Genomic DNA, 22,050 nt, shown 5'->3' with positions numbered 1-22,050 from the left:
ACATCGCTTTGTGGGACTGCTAGTGGGGGGCATACGCACGCCACCAGAGGCGCGCACACGTGCCGATTGGCTACAGGGGGGAGCCAATTAGTGGGTCCGGTGGCCTGTGATGTCGGCTGGGCACCCACGATCGCTCCCCATGGAGACAGAATGGCGGTCTGCCGTTGTAAACACGTCAGACCGCTGTTTTTTCGCTAATGAACACAGGAATCCTGTGTTCCTCCTATTTATCAACACAGGTCTCTGGGTTTATGCAGCAAGTCCATCCCCCACACAGTTATGGCGCTTTTCCACTGCATGGAACTGAACGGTTCGGCTCGCTTTTGCGCTTTTCCACTGCATGGTACCGCATGGTATGGTGTTGGAACGGTTCAGTACGGCGGCGCTTTTCCACTACATAGAACCAAATGGTATGGCTTGCTTAAACAGTACAACCTCGGTTGTGGTTCCAAGAGGGCCGTACCGGTACCATATCCCACAATCCTTTGCATGCAGCCTTCACTGTTTGTCACTACTAGCCACTGATTGGTCAGAGAATCGTTGTTATCCCACCCACTTTACTTTAGTGGAAAAGCAAACCGTACCGAACCGTTCCAACACCGTACCATGCCGTACCAAGCAGTGGAAAACCAAACAGAGCCAAGCAGGGCCGAGTGGAGCCGAGGCGGTACTTGCAGTGGAAAAGTGGTATTAGAGAGCCCCCCCTAGGGATACATTTAACACTTTGATCGCCCCTGGTGTTAACCCCTTCCCTGCCAGTGTCATTAGTATAATAACAGTGCATATTTTTAGCACTGATTACTGGCAGGGAAGGGCTTAACTCAGTGGTGATCAAACGGTTAATTGTTGGCCTAGGGGAGTGTTTTATTAACTGTATGGGGGAGAGACTTGTGAAATGAACACAGAGACCTGTGATCCTAAATAGGAGGATCACAGGCGCTCTGTGATCATTTCCGAGAGAACAACCCATACGTCAATTCACGCACCCGTGCCAGCCTGCCGCAGTATATCAGCAAGCAGTTAAAGAGGAGTTCCACCCACATTTTACACTTTCCTCCATGCATGCTAAAATTGAATTGGCCATTTACCGTATTTATCGGCGTATAACACGCACTTTTTCCTCCTAAAAATGGAGGGCAAAACACCAGTGTGTGTTATACGCCGATCTATTAAAAAAAAAAAAGAGTCCGGCCAGCGCTGAGAGGCAGAGGAGGGGGAGGGGCCGGGCCGAGTATAAGGAAGGACGAGCAGTGTCTGTCTTAGGAAGTCCCGCCTCCTATGATAGACAGCACAGTGGTCCAATGCCGGGACGCGGGACGTGTGACGTCTATCATAGGCGCCAGGACTTCTGATGGCAGCGGCCACTCGTCCTCGCTTCCCCTCAGTCGGCCCACCCCCCTCTGCCTCTCAGCGCGGCCTTTTTGTTTTTAAAATACCGGTATATCGCCGCTCTCTGCAATGGCGCTGGCAAGGTTGCTGTTGCTTTGCCCTGCATTGGCTAAATTCTTAATGGCTTTTATTTTATAGACTTCTTCCATGAGTTCTTTAGGAGAGCTTTTGTTCCAATAATTGCACACAAGTGTATTGATTTTTAGATATTGGTTATACTATTCTCCTAGCATTCATTTATGAATTGTCATCGGCACATCTAGCACAGTGTGCCTGGTTAAATATTAATGAGTGAAGAGTACTCAAGGTTTCCTGTATATGTTTTACCTCTGTAGGGGTAAAGGTATGAGTGTGACCTGTGTATATAGAGCAATTGAAGTCATAAACTGGTGATAAGCACAGTCAGTAAATAGGAGATCCTTCATACATGGTGGGTTGTTTTTCTAGAGCGTGCAAAATCTCTCTGGCGATCGCGGCGATACCTCACGTGTGTGGTTTGAACAGCGATTTAATTTGCGGCTCAACTTCCATATGCGTTTTCTTTCGTGCGCGAGCTAACGGCGACGGGGGTGGCTAAATTTTTTTTTTTTTTTCCTATTTATTTTATTTTTTTTTAACTTTATCACAGGTTTTTCTAAAAAAAAATAAAAATCCGATCACTTTTATTGCTGTCATAAGCAATGTAAACATCCCTTGTGACACCAATATGCAGTGACAGGTACTCTTTATGGAGGGATCGGGGGTCTAAAAGACTCCAAACCCCTCCACTACACTTCCATGTATTCAAAACTCCACAAACGGCATTTTTGAATACACTCGTTTTTTTAATTTGCCGCCTTTAGCAGCAGAGTAACCTGGACATGACGTCATGGACGCCGCCTCCGGCTTACGTCATTGGAGACCCGATCGAAGCCGCTTCCGGCTATGATGGGGACTCCATCCAGCCGGCGGACGTGTCGGCTGGGTGCTCGGGTCTCTCGGTGGGACGGGAGACCCGGGCAAAGCCACGGAAGGCGGTGGGAGGGGGAGGTCATCCCCTCCAGATCGCCGGGGTAACGATCGAGCGGCTCCCGAGCCGCATCGGTTGTTACCGCCGGAAAGCTGACCGCCGGCTCTAAACAACGGTACCGGGGTGATGTCTCTAGCTATAACATAAAGTTTGCCAACGTCGCCCTACGTCACTTTGCGGTAAGTGGTTAAGTTTTTTTCCTAAAATTTCCCTCCTAAATTTGAGGTGCGTGTTATACGCCACTGCGTGTTATACGCCAATAAATACGATATTTGTTTTTCTGTTCATTTACACTATTTTTGAAGAAATATCTGTTCTCTTCCTGCTTATGTTCCCATGGCGACATACGTCATTTCCAGCTTTGCATTGGCTCCTGGGAGATGAGTGTCATCAATCCCAGGAGTCAATGGGTATCGTCGGCTCGTAGCATCGCGTTATGCACAAGATCAGGAGGTGCATGCTGGGTAGCCAGCATGCATGGAATCCCGGAAGAGGGACACACAGCGGCTTCACATGCCCACACTGCAGATGGCAGCGCTGCACAGGACCGGAAAACAAAGTAGGTTATACATGCTGCACAAATACAAAACGGGACAGTTTGATACCTTATTGTAAATAGACGAGCCCTGACTATACTAGGGGTATTTTTACGAAAAAAATAAAAAATTTGTCCGGAACTCCGCTTTAATATGTTTTTAACGTATAGTGAAACTTTTTTTTTCCAGTTTTGGATAGTGTAGGGAAGGGTTTAAATTAGGGGTCGACCGATTATCGGCAAAGCTGATATAACGAGGGCTGATCTGCACTTTCCCCGATATATCGGTATCGGCCCCGGAGGTTACCGATATTGTCGATATTTGGGGAAAGTGCTTGTACCGGAGTGATGCCTGCAGCTAGAGGCAGCACCCCGTTACCCGCGTCCATAGGCAACTGTCTATGTAACGGGCATACCATAGTCTCTGAGACAGGGAGGGCTGGGCAGGCTGGGAGAGCCAATCCACACAGGCTTACAACCCCGGGCATACTGCGGCCGTTTTTGTGCCCCCCCACCACCGAAGTTGCAGCATCCACCCTATAAGACGACACCCGGCGCATAAGACGACCCCCGACTTTTGAGAAGATTTTCCTGGGTTAAAAAGTCGTCTTATACGCCGGAAAATAAGATATCTTGTTTTTACAGCCCTAAAGGGATATAGGCTGAAATCCCAGTGCCTATTGGTTCTTTTTTGGAATTTCTTTTTCACGGTCTGTGTCCCATTGAAGATGCATTCCTTTACTTCCTCTCCTAAAGGAGGAAATCCTTAAAGCGGAGTTCCAGTCCTCCAAATAATTTTTTTTTTTTTTCAAACACTCCTCTGTACTTTTTTATACATATCTAGCAACATTTAGAACATGTCCTATGTGCAGTCCTTGTAGTTTGTGTTAAAATATTTGAAGGCTAACCAGATCTCGGAAGCAGGCGGGTTCCATGTCATCTGAAGCGCTCTTCTCTTGATTTCCGGGATTTGGTGCTGCTGGCTACCCAGCATGCACCTCACGATCTCGTGCCTGCACAGCAGCTCTCTGTCTTCCCAACAGGTTGCCATAACAATGGCGGCATCGGCGGAAGTTCCCGTCCCATTGCTATGGGCAAAGCGACGTAGACCTACGGCGCTCGCCCACGAGCCTGTAGGGGGCAAGCGTGCGCCACCGCCAGCGCGCTCCTACCCCCGCTTGTTCACTGACATCCCCGTGCGCGTGACCAGCGGCTCTGATGTCTGCTGGCCACTTGCGATCTCTCTCAGGAGAGGGAGAAAGACAGACGGCTGATGTAAACACAGCCGTCTGTCATTCTCCCTTAGATCATGACAGAGGCTATGTGATTCTGCTATGTAGGATCGTATGTCCCTGTGATGATCTAACAAGCCACGCCCCCCTGACAGTTAGAATCACGCCCCTAGGGACACACTTAAAGCGGAGTTCCGGGCACAAAAACAGTTTTTCAATAAACATACCCCCGGGACAGTCAGGGCTAGTACATTCCACAATGGCTAGCCTCTGATCTGTCCCGGGTCGCACTTACCTGCAAGAAGAAATACTCACTTATAAAATTTCTACTCCGGCGTTGCCATCTCTGTTGTGGGCAGCTGAAGCCGGCGCTACCCTCTTCTGCGTCCTCTTCCGTGTCTTCTTCTCCCAGAATGCGCCTTCACCGGCCCCTCTCGTCACTTCCGACGCAGCGTCGCATTCCTACACAGCTTCTGGGCATGCCCAGAAGCTGTTTAGCAGGGAATGCGGCGTCGCACCGGAAGTGACGAGCGGGGCCGGTGCCGTCGCATTGATTCCTGGGAGCGTTGACGTTCAGCTCCCAGGAATCATTGCAAACCGGAAGAGACGGCGTGGGCCGAGGCCACAGAGGGAGGAAGTGACTAAAGGTGAGTATTTCTTTCTACAATAACAAGGTAAGTAAAAAAAATAAAAAATCCTAACTATCCAATTCCTTTTCAGGTGAAGCAAAGCAAGCGGATGGGCACAAAATCGATTAGGTCGATTTTGTGCCCGGAACTCCGCTTTAACCCCTTGATCACCAATAAAGTTAACCCCTTCCCTACTAGTGTCATTATTACAGTAACAGTGCATATTTATAGCACTGATTACTGCAGTAATGTCACTGGTCCCCCCAAAAGTGTCAAAAATGTCAGTCAAGGGTCCGATCTGTCCGCCGCAATGTCGCAGTCCCGCAAAAAAAATCGCAGATCGCCGCCATTACTAGTTAAAAAAAAAAAAACAATAAAAATGACATAAATATTTCCCGTAGTTAGTAAACGCAATAACTTTTGTGCAAACCAATCAAAATACTCTTATTGCGATTTCTTTTACCAAAAATATGTAGCAGAATACAAATTGGCCTAAAATGTGCAAAAATTTTGATTTTTACATTTTTTTTGAGAATTTCATATAAAAAAATGTGAAAAATATTGTTATTTTTTCAAAATTGTTGCTCTTTTTTTGTTTATAGCGCAAAAAGTAAAAATTGCACAGGTGATCAAATACCAACAAAAGAAAGCTCTGTTTGTGGGAAAAAAAGGACGTCAATTTCATTTGGGCACAGCGTCGCACGGCCGCGCAATTGTCCGTTACAGTCACGCAGTGCCGAATCGCAAAATAGGGCCTGGTCTTTGAGCAGCCAAATCCTCCGGGGCTTAAGTGGTTAAAGGATGCCTTCACTTAACAAAAATAATAATAATAAATGCGCAATTTTTCTCAAATAAAAAAAATATGTGCATTTATTATTTATATTTTGTTAGGGTCCTGTGAAGCATTGCGCCCCTTGATCAGCAGACCCTGGGTATAATGCCACGGTCCTGCACACTGTGTAGCTGACTGGCTGTACCTCCGATACGGCCGGACAGGAAGCTCAATGAACAAAACTCATCAGCACCCTGCTAGTTCATTGAGAACTTCAAACTGTTATCCACCAAGGATGTTGTAGTTTGTAGTTTTACCATTCACATGACACTGTAAACGAATGACGCAGACAGGTAGGCGGAGCCCCACATGTCCGTGTTTTTTTTAGATTGTGACAGCGAGTGGAGGGACTCAGGGAGGGGGGGGGGGGTGCAGGTTCCGGTGCATTTGTATCATGTTACACCCTAAAAATATATATAACATGTTACAAGAGGGGAACTTATATATGTCCAAACTATGGCCCTCCTGCTGTTCAGGAACTACAATTCCCAACATGCCTAGTTTTCTCTGTGAATGTCAGAGATTTACAATGCCTCATGGGAATTGTATTTCCTGAACAGCTGGAGGGTCGTAGTTTGGACACCCCTGCGACTTCCCACAAACCGACGTAGCTCTACGTCGGCTGCAATACGTGGCTGTACCGGGGTGATGCCTGCAGCTAGAGGCATCATCCCAATACCATCTTTTAGAGCCGGCGGTCGGCTTTCGGGTGATAATGGCTGATGCGGCACGGGAACCGCTCGGTCGTTACCCCAGCGAGCAGGAGGGGACTACCCTCCCCTCCCGCCACCTTCTGCGGCTCTGCCAGGGTCTCCCGTCCCACCAGGAGACCCGATCAATCAGCCGGGACCTCTCCGCCAGCTGGTTGGAGTCCCGAACAAAGCCGGATTCGTCTTTGATCAGGTCTCCGATGACGTAACCTGGAAACGGCTTCCATGACGTCACGTCCGGGTACCTAGTGGCAAAGGCGCCAAATTTAAAAAGTGACTGTATTCAAAGATGCCGGTTTTTTTTTGGGCATTTTGAATACATTGAAGAGCAGTGGAGGGGTTTGGGGTCTTTTAGACCCCCGATACCTCTATAAAGAGTACCTGTCACTGCCTATTACTGTCACATTCCTCCCGATCCCTCCATAGAGTACCTGTCACTGCCTATTACTGTCACATTCCCCCCGATCCCTCCATAAAGAGTACCTGTCACTCCTATTACTGTCACATTCCTCCCGATCCCTCCATAAAGAGTACCTGTCACTGCCTATTACTGTCACATTCCTCCCGATCCCTCCATAAAGAGTACCTGTCACTGCTATTACTGTCACATTCCTCCCGATCCCTCCATAAAGAGTACCTGTCACTGCTATTACTGTCACATTCCTCCCGATCTCTCCATAAAGAGTACCTGTCACTGCCTATTACTGTCACATTCCTCCCGATCCCTCCATAAAGAGTACCTATCACTGCTATTACTGTCACATTCCTCCCGATCCCTCCATAAAGAGTACATGTCACTGCCTATTACTGTCACATTCCTCCCGATCTCTCCATAAAGAGTACCTGTCACTGCCTATTACTGTCACATTCCTCCCGATCCCTCCATAAAGAGTACCTATCACTGCTATTACTGTCACATTCCTCCCGATCCCTCCATAAAGAGTACCTGTCACTGCATATTACTGTCACAAGGGATGTTTACATTGCTTGTGACAGCAATAAAAGTGATCAGATTTTTACTTTTTGTTTAAAAAACCTGTACTAAAATTAAAAAATGAAATAAAATAAATAGGAGAAAAAAAAATGTAAAGTGCCCCGTCGCAATGAGTTCGCGCGCGAAAGAAAACTTATACGGAAGTCGCGCCCGCAAATGAAATCGCTGTTCGCTTTTTCACATTTCTATTTAGTCATACATATACACAGGGTAGCAGCAGATAAGGGATTAAAAAAAAAAATAAATAAAAATTTCATCATTTAAGTTTAGCGCACCAAACTATTTTATTTTTCCATTTTCTCCAATTAGATAGTTGGATCTTTGGTTAGAGCAAATTTACAATTATCAACGCACCCTTTTTCACATTTTTATTTAGGTATACGGAAGTCACGCCCGCAAATGAAATCGCTGTTCGAACCGCACATGTGAGGTATCGCCGCGATCGCCAGAGCGAGAGCAATAATTTAAAAAAAGAGCTACTCTGTAACTCTATAGTGGTAATTGTTAAAAATTTTAAAGCATCACCTATGGAGATTTTTATTGACCGCAGTTTGTCGCCATTCCGTGGGTGTGCTCAATTTTAAACCGTAACATGTTGGGTATCTATTTACTCGATATGACATCATCTTTCACAATATATAATAAAATGGGCTAACTTTACTGTGTAGTTTTTTTTTTAAATGCAGTGAAATTAATTTTTCCCCGAAATAATGGCTTTTGAAAGACTGCTAGCGCAATTAACGCGTGACAAAAAATATTGCAACGACCGCTATTTTATTCTCCAGAGTCTTTGCTAAAAAAAAAAATATATATATATATATATATATATATACACTGTATATATTGTGACAGGAAGTCAGGTAAATCTGTGGGTGTTGTCACAGACAGGAGATACATTTCTGCCTTGTGTAGACAATTCACCAATTACTATAGGGCGTCGGCTGCACAGGTAGCCAGAAAGGTTTAAGGACGTTAAAAAAGCTTCAGCTATTCAGGATGAGGCAATTAAGGCCTCTATAAGTTATCCAGAGGATGACTAATAATTTGGAATGCCTCCTGGAGCTGAGAGCAGTGAGGAGAGCAGTGAGCTGAAAGACTTCTGAAGGTGAAGTGTTGGATGTTTTCTGTGTGCAAAGAAAACAAAGACTGTTGGTTTTCTGCTGTATGACCAGCAGTGTCTGCCCAGCAGTAGGTTGGGACAGACACCATAGGTAGGTTCCTGTGTGAGAAGATAGATGTCCCAAGTGGCCAGGGATTATTTTACGTTTGTTTTTTGAATTATGCTGTTTTGGATGCTTGCAAATGTTTGAAGAAAATTAGAAGAATAAACAATAGACTGTTGTTTTCAACCACTCCTCGGCAGTCTCTCTGTGTAACGAACCCCGCTACCGAGCTAACCCCTCACAATATATATATATATATATATATATATATATACACAGGGCTTTTTTTTAACAGGAACGCGGGGGAACGCAGTTCCGGCACCTCCAGCACTAAATGTATATAAAAGCAAGGGGTGTGCTGGAGGGTCTATTGATGCTGTCTGCTGGGAGATTTACTGGTGGGGATCTGTTTTTGTGTGAGGGTCTATTATTGCTTGTGGGGGATCTATTGTTGCTGGGTTGGGGTATATTTTTGCTGGGGGAGTCTTTTGTTGTGTGAGTGATCTATTGTTGCTGGGGTGGGGTCTACTGTTTCTGGGGGAATCTATTGTTCCTGGAGGGACCTGATGTTGCTGGGTTGGTGTCCATTGTTGCTGAGGGAGTCTATTGTTGTGTGAGTGATCTATTGTTGCTGGGGTGGGGTCTACTGTTTCTGGGGGAATCTATTGTTCCTGGAGGGACCTGATGTTGCTGGGTTGGTGTCCATTGTTGCTGGGGGAGTCTATTGTTGTGTGAGTGATCTATTGTTGCTGGGTTGGGGTCTACTGTTTCAGGGGGAATCTATTGTTGCTTGGGGGATCTATTGTTGCTGGCGCCAATGGATCTATTTAACTGCTTTTCTTGTTATTAGACAAGAACAAATTCCATACAAATTATTTAGCACCATAAACTGATACTTGGGGCAGTACTGAGTGGTGGGTAGGGGGTGAAACCAAGGGACGGTTCTTGGAGAGGGGTGGGGAGCAGAGACAAGGGGGGGCTTATAAGGGGGGAGTTCCTGCACCTATTATCTGAGAAAAAAAGCCCTGTATATACATGAGTATGAGTATCATATGGGAGTATCACCGTTGAAAAGTCACTGGGTGTCCGGTGGGATGTATTCAATGGCGGCGCCGGACACCCAGTGATACTCCCATATGATACTCATCCATACTCTTCTGGACCTTTACAGGTTGATATACATAATACAACGCCCCCTCTTTTTGGACTGATCACTGGGATCCCTGTGGGAATTTTTTGGCTGAGCGTGGCCATCCCTGCTGTGCAACTACACTGTGCTGTTTTTACAGCCCTCTTTGGCTTTTTTATTATTGTTTGTTTTTCTTGCTTCCATACTCCATACTTGTCTTCCATACTCCCTTTTGTTGGCAGAAAGAGATGTGACCTTGTCAGGAGCACAGCATTCCTGTTGGATGCAGGTTCACACCTGCCTGTTTTTAATATTTGTGGCCCTACTCATCACGGACTATTCTATGTGTCTGAGATCCATTCCTACTTGACCGCTGAAAAAGGCTATTGTCCGAAACGCGTCTGGTCGTCTTTGGAAGTCTCAGCCACCTTCGGTCCAAGTGACGTAAAATATATGGCCACATGTTATTCTAAAGCAGGGGTGGGGAACCTACGTCCCGGGGGCCGTATGCGGCCCTCGAAGTCATTTGGTCCGGCCCCCCATGCAGCTGAGTCTGTGTCTCTCAGCTGATCTGTCAGAACGGAGCCAATGCTTTCTGTATAGTTCTGACAGTCTGAGTGAGTCACAGGCGGAGTGATATGAAATGCACTCCGCCTGTGACCAATACAGGAAACAGCGCCTCTTCCTCCAGTGCGGCGCCGCTGCTAGCCAGAATTTACCGCCAGCAGCACACACAGCAGTACCAGCCAGAGCCAGCAGTACCAGCCAGAGCCAGCAGTACCCACAGCAGTACCCACAGCAGTACCCTCAACAGTACCCACAACAGTACCTACAGCACAGTACCAGCCAGCAGTACCCACAGCAATACCAGCCAGCCGTACCCACAGCACAGTACCAGCCAGCAGTACCAGCCTTAGCCAGCAGTACCCAAGGCAGTACCTACAGCACAGTACCAGCCTGAATCAGCAATACCCACAGCAGTACCAGCCTGAGCCTGCAGTACACGCCAGCAGTACCCACAGCATAGTACAAGCCAGCAGTACCAGCCTGAGCCAGCAGTACCAGCCAGCTGTACCCACCAGCAGTACCAGCCGGCTATACCCACCAGTATTACCCGCCAGCAATTCTTTTCAAAGCTTACCACCACAAAGTTGACTGCGCTCTAGACTGACCGACGCAAACCTGGAAAACCAGTTGCGAGTAGCAACATCATCAATACCAGCTAACATCACACACCTCACCAAAGAGAAGTAGTTGCAGCAATCACATTAGCGGTGAGTTAATTACATTTTTGACCAAATATAACAGGCACATTTTTAAGTTGATAATAATTTTGTACGGCCCCCGAATGATTTTATAAATACCCAAATGGCCCTTGGCAGAAAAAAGGTTCCCCACCCCTGTTCTAAAGTGTTGCTTGTAATCTTTTCAATTAAATTTTCATTTTTTTGTACAACTGTAATAAATTTACTATAAAATATACTCTTTACTCAAGGTTTGGTTACTGACCATAAAGTCCCATACCCAAGGGGAATCTTTTTTCTAGTTCTATAAAAATGAAGTGAGGAGGCTTTGTTGTCATTTGTAAATGAATATGTTGGTGGATTTTTAGTACCTTGTTCGGGTTCATGGCTGAACTTAGGCTTAGGCTGATCAATGGGTTTTGGAGCTCTGAACGTACCCCTTTGGATCAGTTTGATTATCGGCTTTACTTTTTCTCTCAATATTTGCCTGTTTTTCTTCTCCAGTTTGGTGAAAAGGAAGACGTTCTTCTGAGTCTTGGTCCGAAGGGTTGGCTGACTGTTCAGGATTCCGTTCTTGGCCTCCTCACTGCTGTCCTCCAGATCATCAATGACTGCTAGGACTTTACCTTGTCCTGTGATAGAAGGGAAAGGGGTCAGATCCATCGTTTTTCTATTCCCATACTGCCCACAATACATACGTATATTTATATATCATAAAAGAACATGTTTTCTGCAATGATGTAGGTCAAAGTCACTGCATTGTGCATTTGTGGCTTGTGATGACAATTGAGAGCGGTTGGCCCGTGTGTAGGGTGACCAGATGTCCCTGGTTTCCGGAGACAGTCCCCGGATTGAGGACACTGTCCCCACACCAAATCTGTCCCCGGTTTTGTCCCCGGATTCAGGACCAGATAATTGTAGACAGGGCATCCCACGCTGGCTGAGAAACAGCCTGGTGGCTCAGATGCAGACGCCCCCTGCTGGACGATCTCACTGCCGCTCCTGTTGCTGTTCAGTGGAGGAGAGGCAGAGCCAAAAATTTACTATGTGGAGGGCTGTGACCGGGAGGTGAGCAAATGGGGGAGAGTCAGTTTGCACACAGGTGAGGGCAGTGGGGGAGGAGGGGTCAGAGCTGAAGCAGCTATATGAAGAGATGGAGAGTTTAGCTGTTGTGGGGGAGGGGCTAAGAGATGGCTGCAGAGATAATCTGTGAGAGAAGGGTGCAGAGGTGAGCTATGGATGTGGGGGCAGAAGAGTCCTCTGTGCATAGCAAACCTCTGAACCCTGCACTAACAGGGTTAACACCCTCCTGTATATCATGCAGTCCTGTGCCCAGCGCTCTGTGTATAATGTAATCCTGTGCCCAGCGCTCTGTGTATTATGCAGTCCTGTGCCCAGCGTTCTGTGTATTATGTAGTCCTGTGCCCAGCGCTCTGTATATTATGTAGTCCTGTGCCCAGCGCTCTGTGTATTATGTAGTCCTGTGCCCAGTGCTTTGTGTATTATGCAGTCCTGTGCCCAGCGCTCTGTGTAATATGTAGTCATGTACCCAGCGCTCTGTATATTATGTAGCTCTGTGCCCAGTGCTTTGTGTATTATGCAGTCCTATGCCCAGCACTCTGTGTATGATGTAGTCCTGTGCCCAGCGCTCTGTGTATTATGTAGTTCTGTGCCCAGCACTCTGTATATTATATAGTCCTGTGCCCAGCAATCTGTATAGTATGTAGTCCTGTGCCCAGCACTCTGTGTAATATGTAGTCCTGTACCCAGCGCTCTGTGTATTATGCAGTCCTGTGCCCAGCACTGTGTATATTATGTAGTCCTGTGCCCAGTGCTCTGTGTATTATGTAGTCCTGTGCCCAGCGCTCTGTGTATTATGTAGTCCTGTGCCCAGCGCTCTGTGTATTATGTAGTCTGGTGCCCAGTGCTCTGTGCATTTTGCAGTCTTGTGCCCAGCACTCTGTGTATTATGCATTCCTGTGCCCAGAGCTCTGTGTATTATGCAGTAATGTGCCCAGCCCCGTGTGTATTATGTAGTCCTGTGCCCAGAGCTCTGTGTATTATGAAGTCCTGTGCCAAGCTCTCTGTGTATTATGCAGTCCTGTGCCCAGAGCTCTGTGTATTATACAGTCCTGTGCCCAGCTCTCTGTGTATTTTGCAGTCCTGTGACCAGCACTCTGTGTATTATACAGTCCTGTGCCCAGAGCTCTGTGTATTATACAGTCCTGTGCCCAGCTCTCTGTGTATTTTGCAGTCCTGTGACCAGCACTCTGTGTATTATACAGTCCTGTGCCCAGAGCTCTGTGTATTATGCAATCCTGTGCCCAGCGCTCTGTGTATTATGCAGTCCTGTGCCCAGAGCTCTGTGTATTATGTAGTCCTGTGCCCAGAGCTCTGTGTATTATGCAATCCTGTGCCCAGCGCTCTGTGTATTATGTAGTCCTGTGCCCAGCGCTCTGTGTATTATGTAGTCATGTGCCCAGCACTCTGTGTATTATGCAATCCTGTGCCCAGCGCTCTGTGTATTATGTAGTCCTGTGCCCAGTGCTCTGTGTATTATGTAGTCCTGTGCCCAGCGCTCTGTGTATTATGTAGTCTTGTGCCATTTTCCAAGAAAAAAAATATGTCCCAGGCTTTCATTTTAAAAATCTGGTCACCTTAGTTTAGGCTTAAAAATTGCTTTTTTTTTTGCTCACCAAGACTGTCATACAGCAGGCGTATCTCTTCATCGTAGATGGAATCAGTGACATCGGTGATGTTAAGTCGGCCTCTGTTTTTGGTGTGATACAATATGGCGAGTTGGCATTTGTTGGCGGATTGTATCAGGACATGGCGATTGTTATTAGAGATGTAGACTGGAAGAACCTCACAGAATTCTCCTAGCTGCTCCATTAACCAGGCATAGTCACCTTCCCCGGACCTGGAGAATATTCCAACCGTTGGCGTCATTTGTAGATCTTCTAGGAAAACACAATTCTCTGGGGAAACAAAATAGAAAAATACCAGCTGAGTTATTATAAAAAAAATTGGCCATGGTCTGTCTTCCTGACCTCTTTCTAAGGAGGCTTCTGAAGACCTCAAGCTTTTTACCCCGCAAGGATATCAGAAAATAAAATGGAACTCTAGGCAAAGTGGGCAAAATGGAGACGGGCAAAAAGAAAAAGGACAATTATGATGCAATTGGTCACTAGTGTTATAACTTTTATCTGTTTTTCTTTTGTGTCCCCCAGTAATGTAATAACATTTAAATCCTGCAAGTCAATCTGTTGTTTTTCACCTTCTGGTGATAGGGTGACAATGCTGTCATCCCGCCTTTCACCCTCAGGGAAGCATAAGATGTCGTTTTTAAAAACAAACCAGGTTTCAGAAATGTATTTTTTATATAGTGAGACCCCCCACCCCCCCCACACTGCAAAGGTTATTCTTTCTTGTTCCAAAAATGTTTTATTGATAATAAAGGAACAGAATATTATAGCATAATTTGTTCCGGAAACATGCTTGTAATCCAAAGCACTCAATCTCAATACGCCTGTGCCGTTCCTTTAGAGCCCTGTGTCGTATACGGCGGGAGTGACATTATTATTATTATACAGGATTAATAGAGCGGCAACACTTTGCGCAGCGCTTTACAATATGAGGGAAGACAATACAGTTACAATACAATTCAATACAGGAGGAATTAGAGGGTCCTGCTCGTAAGAGCTTACAATCTAGAAGGGAGGGTCAAGTGAAACAAAAGGCAATAACTGTGGGGGATGAGCTGATGGAGAAAATGGAAGTACAGTTGTTAGGTGTGGGTAGGATAGGCTTCTCTGAAGAGGAGGGTTTTCAGGGATCGTCTAAAAGCTAATAGATTAGGAGATAATCGGACAGATTGGGGTAAGGAGTTCCATAGGATTGGAGAGGCTCTGGAAAAGTCCTGGAGGCGAGCATGGGAGGAGGTGATGAGGGAGCTAGAGAGCAGGAGGTTTTGAGAGGAACAAAAAGAGTGATTTGTTTGGTATTTTGAGACGAGGCTGGTGATGTAGCTGGGGGCTACGCTGTGGATGGCTTTGTAAGATGTTGTTTTGAATTTAATTTGTTGGGTGAGCGGAAGCCAGTGGAGGGCTTGACAGAGAGGAGCAGCGGACACTGAGCGATTGGTGAGGTGGATGGGTCTTGCGGCAGCATTCATGATGGATTGAAGGGGGGATAGTCTGTGTAGAGGTAAGCCAATGAGGAGGGAGTTGCAGTAGTATGACAAGGGAGTGAACTAGGACCTTTGTTGTGTCATTGGTTAGAAAGGGGCGTATTTTGGAGATGTTGCGGAGGTTGAGGCGGCAAGATTTGGACAGTGATTGGATGTGGGGCTTGAAGGAAAGTTCAGAGTCCAGGAATACACCTAAGACCTTGGCCTGCGGGGAAGGGCTGATAGTTGTGCCATTGATATTGACAGAGAGATCGGGAGGAAGGGGCATGTGGTGTAGGAAAAACTAGAAGTTCAGTTTTTGGATAGATTGAGTTTGAGGAAGTGGTGAGACATCCAGACCGATATATCTGATAGTAAATTAGTGATACGTGAGGAGACTAAGGGAGACAGCTGAGGGGTGGATAAATAGATTTGGGTATCGTCAGCATAGAGATGGTATTGGAAGCCATGGGAGGCTATCAACTGACCCAGAGAGGAGGATTTAGATTGAAAATAGGAGGGGTCTAAGAACAGAGCCTTGGGGTACCCCAACAGAGAAAGGAAGAGGAGAGGAGGAAGTAGAATTGTGAGTAACGCTAAAGGTGCGGTTAGATAAGTAGGAAGATAACCAGTGAACAATACAGTCACGGAGACCAAAGGCATGGAGTTTTTTAGGAGGGGATGGTCAACCGTATCAAAGGCAGCAGAAAGGTCCAGGAGTAGGAATACAGAATAGTGTCCATTGGTTTTGTCCGTTAGTAGATCGTTTGTTCGTTTTAGGAGAGCAGTTTCAGTGGAGTGTTGAGACCGAAATCTAGACTGAAGGGAATTAAGAAGGCTATTCTCGGCAATCGATTGTAGACCAGACGTTCAAGGAGTTTGGATAAAAAGGGGAGCAAAGAAATAGGGCGTAGGTTGTTAAGATTGGTTGGGTCCAGTGAGGGCTTTTTAAGTATGGGGCTGACTAGTGCATGTTTTAGAGAGTTGGGGAAGATGCCAGAAGAGAGGGAGAGATTGAAGATGTGGGTTAGAGAGCATAGAATAGGGCCAGTGGGTGAATGTAGCATTTGCGAGGGAACAGGATCCAGAGGGCAGGTGCTTATGTGGATGTTAGCAAGTAGTTTAGCAACCTCGTCTATAGTGGTTGAATGAGGGAAGTAGTGATGGCACCTGTGGGCATGAAGCATAAGGCATGGAAGGTATCTGAACAGCAATGATCTCCTCACGAATTGTATCAATCTTCTGTTTGAAGTGGTTGGCAATCTCCTGGGCAGTGAGTGAGTCAGTGGGTGGAGGCAGTGGAGGACATCTTCATGGCTCTGGCCAATCAGATGACCGGACGACGCAAACCCGGAAGGAAGACGGCCGAACATGTCGGCCATGTCACCAGTGAGCAAGCAGCGCTGCGGGGGCTTCGTTCTGAGGTAAGTATTTCATAATGAGCTAGTAAGCGATGCATACTAGCTCATTATGCCTTTTTTTTTCTTATTTTTATTTTTTCTGAGGTTTGCAACCTCTTTAACCACTTGCCGCCCGCCCGCCGCAGTTTTACTGCGGCAGGCCGGCTCGGCTGCGTGAACCCACTTGGTACTATGTCAGTCGCACGTGTGGTGCTAGGGGGCAAGCATGCGGCGCCGACAGCAGGCTCCCACCCCCAATAGACAGCAGGGATACCGATGCAAGTGGGCTGGCGGTTACGATTGCCGCTGGCCACCTGCGATCGCTCCCCGATGAGAGAGAAGAACGGTCAGCTGTTGTAAACACATCTGACCGTTCTTCTATCTGAAATGATCATAGAGCGCCTGTGATCCTTCTATATAGGATCACAGGTCTCTGATCTTTACACAAGCCCTGCCCCCATACAGTTAGAAAAACACCCCCTAGTCTCACATTTATGCCCTTGATAACCCACCAGGTTAACCCCTTCCCTGCCAGTGTCATTGGTACAGTGACAGTGCATATTCTTAGTTCTGATTACTGTTGTAATGTCACTGGTCCCCTCAAAAGTGTAAAAAATGTCAGTTAGGGGTCTGATTTGTCCGCCGCAATGTCGCAGTCCCGCTGTCAGGAACGCTCCCTGTGCACACTAAAGTGCTGTCATGAATCTGCCACCTAAGGGTTAACCTAGCTCAGACTAATTTCATTAATTGGCAATAGGCTGCCTTATTTAAGCACCTCAGAAGCACAGTGTCTTTGCTGTCTGATCTGAAGCTTCTCCTGTGTTCCTGAACCTGAAACCTGTTGTATCCAGTTTGATTCCTGTTTGACCTCCTGGCTTGTCCCTCACCTCGCTTGTCTGCTGCCCGCCCTGACCTCGGCTTGTTTGTGACCACTCTTTTGCTTTATCCTTGTCTGTTTATCTGCCACCAGATCCAGACCTGTTCACCTCCTGGCAGGGCAACCCCGAGGACCGCGACCTGGTGCTATACACGCAGCAAAATCCAACCTCACCATCTGAGGCTCTGGTGAAGACCGGTTGGCACTTAGATTCCGCACCTCGGGTTAGCCTGCGTCTACTGCCTGGGTGACACGTCTATGCTCCATCCCTCGGTGAGCTAGAGGCTACCCTCTGCACATCAGGCTCGCCTCCAGAGTCCTGACAGTATCAGACAGCCATGTCGCAGCCTGCAAGAGGGGCCTCACCATTGGATGAGATCTGCCAGCATCTCACAACTTTATCTCAAGCCGTAAAGACACTTCACGAGGGCTACATGCATCTGGAGGAACGGATGCGTTCTGCACCTGGGAACCCCCCTGTGATGACAGATTCTTCTTCCTCTGTACCAGCAGAACCTACTCCAGGTCCCACAGTAGTGATGTTGCCACCTGAACCCCGGGTCCCTACACCCGAAAAGTTCTCAGGGGACAGAGGCAAGTTCAGGGCATTTCGCAACGCATGTGAATTATATTTCTCTCTGCAACCTCGGACTTTTTCCTTGGAGGCTACCAAAGTGGGCTTTGTCATCTCCCTGCTCCTGGATGAACCACAGTCTTGGGCTCATCGGCTTATTGAAGAGCGCAGTCCTCATCTAAAGTACTTATTGTCTTTCTTCAGTGCCATGGCTCAGCTGTATGACGACCCTCAGCGAACCTCCACCGCTGAAGCTGCTCTGCATGCGCTTCAGCAGGGTCAAAGAGATGTGGAAGACTATGTAACAGACTTTAGGCGTTGGAGTTCCGACACCCAGTGGAATGACGCTGCATTACGGTATCAGTTTCGTTTAGGTCTCTCTGAAGGGCTGAAGGATGAGCTAGCCCGGGTTGGGGTTCCTGACACCCTAGAGACTCTAATAAATCTGGCTATCCAGATAGACCGCCGGCTCAGGGAACGCCGTGCAGAACGTTCCGCCCAGCAGCCTCGTCCAGCCTGGATGATGCCGCGGTTCGCGGCCCCGGTAAACGTCCCTTCCTTTAATCCGATTCCTACCAGCTCTGCTCCTGCAAACCTTGCTATGGATGTCCCGGAACCCATGCAGCTTGGGGTTAAGAGACCTGCCCTGTCTACTGAAGAAAGGCATCGCCGGCGACAGAACAATCTCTGCCTGTACTGTGGAGAAGCCGGTCACTACGTGCGCTCCTGCCCTGCGAAGCTACGTAAGTGCCTTTCCATCTCCCCATCCAGTGGTCCAGCATCCGCTTCCAGTGCTTCTCACCTAGCCTTCCCTGTCTCGTTTCAGCTTCCAGGAGGTAGCATATCAGTAACCGCGATTATTGACTCCGGAGCATGTAGTTGCTTTATCGACCAGTCATTCGCTGTTCAACGGGGTATTCCACTTCAACCCAAGACCCAAGGACTTACCATCTTCCTGGCTGATGGTTCCCACATCAGTTCCGGACCTGTAACCCAGGAGACTCCTCCTCTCCTCATGATCTCCTCTTGCGACCATAAGGAACTAATAAGCCTAGACGCTATTGCGTCCCCCTTGTTTCCAGTCATCTTGGGGTTACCTTGGTTGAAGGCACACAACCCCCAAATCGACTGGACCTCTGGAGTCCTCAAGTTCCCGTCTACCTACTGCTTGAATTCCTGCCTGCCTGACTCTCCCAGCTCCTCCAGAACCTTGCTGTGCCTAGAATCTGATCCAGATTTATGCTCTGTTGTGCCTGAGGCTTATCATAATTTTCTGGACGTTTTCAGCAAACATGGGGCTGAGACCCTTCCCCCTCATCGTCCTTATGACTGCCCTATAGAGCTGCTTCCAGGGGCCGAGATTCCGTTTGGTCGTATCTACCCACTATCCGAACGGTAGTTGGAGGTTCTTAAGGAATACGTGGACGAAAGCTTAAAGAAGGGTTTCATCCGTCCATCTACTTCACCAGCAGGAGCAGGAATCTTTTTTGTAGAAAAGAAGGATCACTCTCTCCGTCCTTGTGTGGATTACCGAGAGTTGAATAAAGTCACGGTTAAAAACCGATATCCTCTCCCCTTGGTTCCAGAACTCTTTCAGAGATTAAGGTCTGCTGTCTTGTTTACCAAATTAGACTTACGTGGGGCCTACAATTTGGTTCGTATACGCGAAGGGGACGAGTGGAAAACGGCGTTCCGTACCAGGTTTGGGCATTTCGAGTACCTGGTGATGCCCTTCGGTCTCTGCAACGCCCCGGCTACATTCCAGCATTTTGTAAATGACATCTTCAGAGACTGGCTTGACACCTTCGTAATTGTCTATTTAGACGATATTTTAATCTTTTCTGCATCTCTGGACCAGCATCGGGAGCACGTCAGGAAAGTTCTCGGCCGCCTCCGCCAACATGGACTCTATGCTAAGGCCGAGAAATGTGAATTTGAACAGCAAAGCATCCAGTTCTTGGGCCTGATCATATCCACCGAAGGAGTTAGGATGGATCCTCAAAAAGTTTCAGCTATCTTGGATTGGCCGGCTCCATCTGACAAAAAGGGGGTGCAGCGCTTTGTTGGATTTGCAAATTTTTACAGGAGATTCATTAAGGGGTTCTCTACCATCATCTTCCCTATCACACAGCTTACCAAGCAGAACATTCGCTTCCATTGGTCCCCTGAAGCCCAGACCGCCTTCTCAGTCCTGAAAAAGCTGTTTACTACTGCTCCCATCCTGAGACACCCTGATCCCACCTTACCTTACCTCCTTGAGGTAGATGCCTCAGAAGTGGCTGTAGGGGCTGTTATCTCCCAAAGACAGGGAGTTAAAGACTTGGTACACCCTGTAGCCTTCTTTTCCCGCAAACTCTCTCCAGCGGAGAGAAACTATGATGTGGGCGATCGTGAACTTTTGGCCATCAAGGTGGCACTCGAGGAGTGGCGATATTTACTCGAAGGGGCAGCACATCCCATCCTTATCTTCACCGACCACAAGAACCTTGAATACTTGAGATCTGCTAAACGTCTGAGACCACGCCAGGCACGGTGGGCTCTGTTCTTTTCAAGGTTCGCATTTCATATTACTTACCGACCTGGTTCCAAGAACGTCAAACCGGACGCACTCTCCCGCATGTTCGATGACCCGAAGGAAATTCCTGTACCTGACACCATCCTGTCTGAAGGTAACTTTCTTCTTCCAATAACTAATCTGATGGCTCATATTAAACAGGCTTCTGTGAGTATTCCCTGTCTTCCTGAAATTTCTCTGGTACCGAAGGACGGTTTGCTATGGTTTGGGGACAAGATCTTCATTCCAGAAGATGTCCGAATGTCGGTTCTGGGTTCTTGTCATGACCATCCCTTGGCAGGTCACTTTGGAGTCCGTAAGACCCTTGACTTGCTGCAGCGTACATTCTGGTGGCCTGACCTGGAAAAAAGTTGTAGGGACTACGTGTCTTCCTGTGCTGTGTGTTCCCGAAGCAAGCCCGCGAGAAGTAAGTCATGGGGTCTCCTTAGACCACTTCCAGTTCCTGATAGACCGTGGAGGATGATCGCCATGGATTTTATTGTGGACCTTCCTCCTTCTAAGGGATGCTCTGCCATTTTTGTTGTTGTGGATCGATTGTCTAAAATGGCCCATTTTTTGCCCCTCAGGGGTACTCCCTCTGCCAAGGAAACCGCAGAAGTCTTCATAAAAGAGATTGTTAGGCTTCACGGGGTACCTGCAAATATTGTCTCTGACAGAGGGGTGCAGTTCACCTCACGCTTCTGGAAAGCATTATGTAGTCTGTTGAAGATTGAATTATCCTTGTCTTCTGCTTACCACCCACAGACTAATGGGCAGACCGAGAGGACCAACCAGACCTTGGAACAGTACATTCGGTGTTTTACCACCTTTGTTCAAGACGATTGGGTGGCTTTGCTGCCATTCGCAGAGTTTGCCTATAATAATGCTAAACATTCTGTTACTGGACAATCTCCATTCTTCTCAAACTACGGCTTCCACCCATCCTTCTTGCCCGATATCCCGTCTGACTCTGGAGTCCCTGCAGTACAGGACACTATTAATTTCTTTGCTCGCAACAGCAAATTACTGCAAGAAGCCATACTTAAGGCACAAACGGCATCTAAGAAGATCTTTGATAGAAGAAGAAGGGGAGAATTAATTCTTCAACCAGGTGACCAGGTTTGGTTGTCCACAACTAACCTCCGTTTAGCCTGTCCATCTAAAAAATTGGCTCCCAGGTTTATTGGACCCTTTCCGGTCAAGAGGAAACTTAATGAAGTTTCCTATGAGTTATCTTTACCCAATTCACTTCGCATTCACCCAGTATTTCACGTCTCCTTGTTAAAGCCTGCAGTTCCCAATACCTTCCCTGGTAGGAGTTCAGAGCCACCCGAACCTGTAATCATTGATGGAGATGTGGAATATGAAGTAGAAGCTATTGTGGACTGCCGGAAGAGAGGAAACCTGTTACAGTACCTTGTCAAGTGGAAAGGTTATGGTCCAGAAGAAAACTCTTGGGAGCCTGAACGAAACATCCACGCTATGGAACTTATCCAGGCTTTCTTTCGCAGTCACCCACAAAAGAGAAACCTATTGGGCACCCGGAGGTTGCCCTTAAGGGGGGGGCAATGTCAGGAACGCTCCCTGTGCACACTAAAGTGCTGTCATGAA

The 22,050-nt window shown here is 47.4% G+C and overlaps 1 protein-coding gene across 1 annotated transcript in view; it reads right to left on the bottom strand.

Moving 5' to 3' along the window:
• The window catches only part of LOC309558404 (uncharacterized protein), a gene marked incomplete at its 3' end in the record, with an annotated part of 48,772 nt that overhangs the window by 24,427 nt on the left and 2,295 nt on the right, over positions 1-22,050 (bottom strand). The window contains exons 2-3 of the mRNA XM_082261478.1: positions 13,563-13,844; positions 11,304-11,498 (exon numbers count right to left, since the gene is read on the bottom strand). Coding sequence (XP_082117604.1) covers positions 11,304-11,498; positions 13,563-13,815 — 448 coding nt within the window. The 5' untranslated portion in view covers positions 13,816-13,844. The remainder of the gene's footprint in view (positions 1-11,303; positions 11,499-13,562; positions 13,845-22,050) is intronic.

Source organism: Pelophylax lessonae (assembly GCF_965119305.1).
Source record: "Pelophylax lessonae genome assembly, chromosome: 6".
NCBI classification, from domain to species: domain Eukaryota; kingdom Metazoa; phylum Chordata; class Amphibia; order Anura; family Ranidae; genus Pelophylax; species Pelophylax lessonae.
The sequence above is the reverse complement of the archived record's forward strand: the minus strand, read 5'-3'. Positions and strand labels throughout refer to the sequence as shown.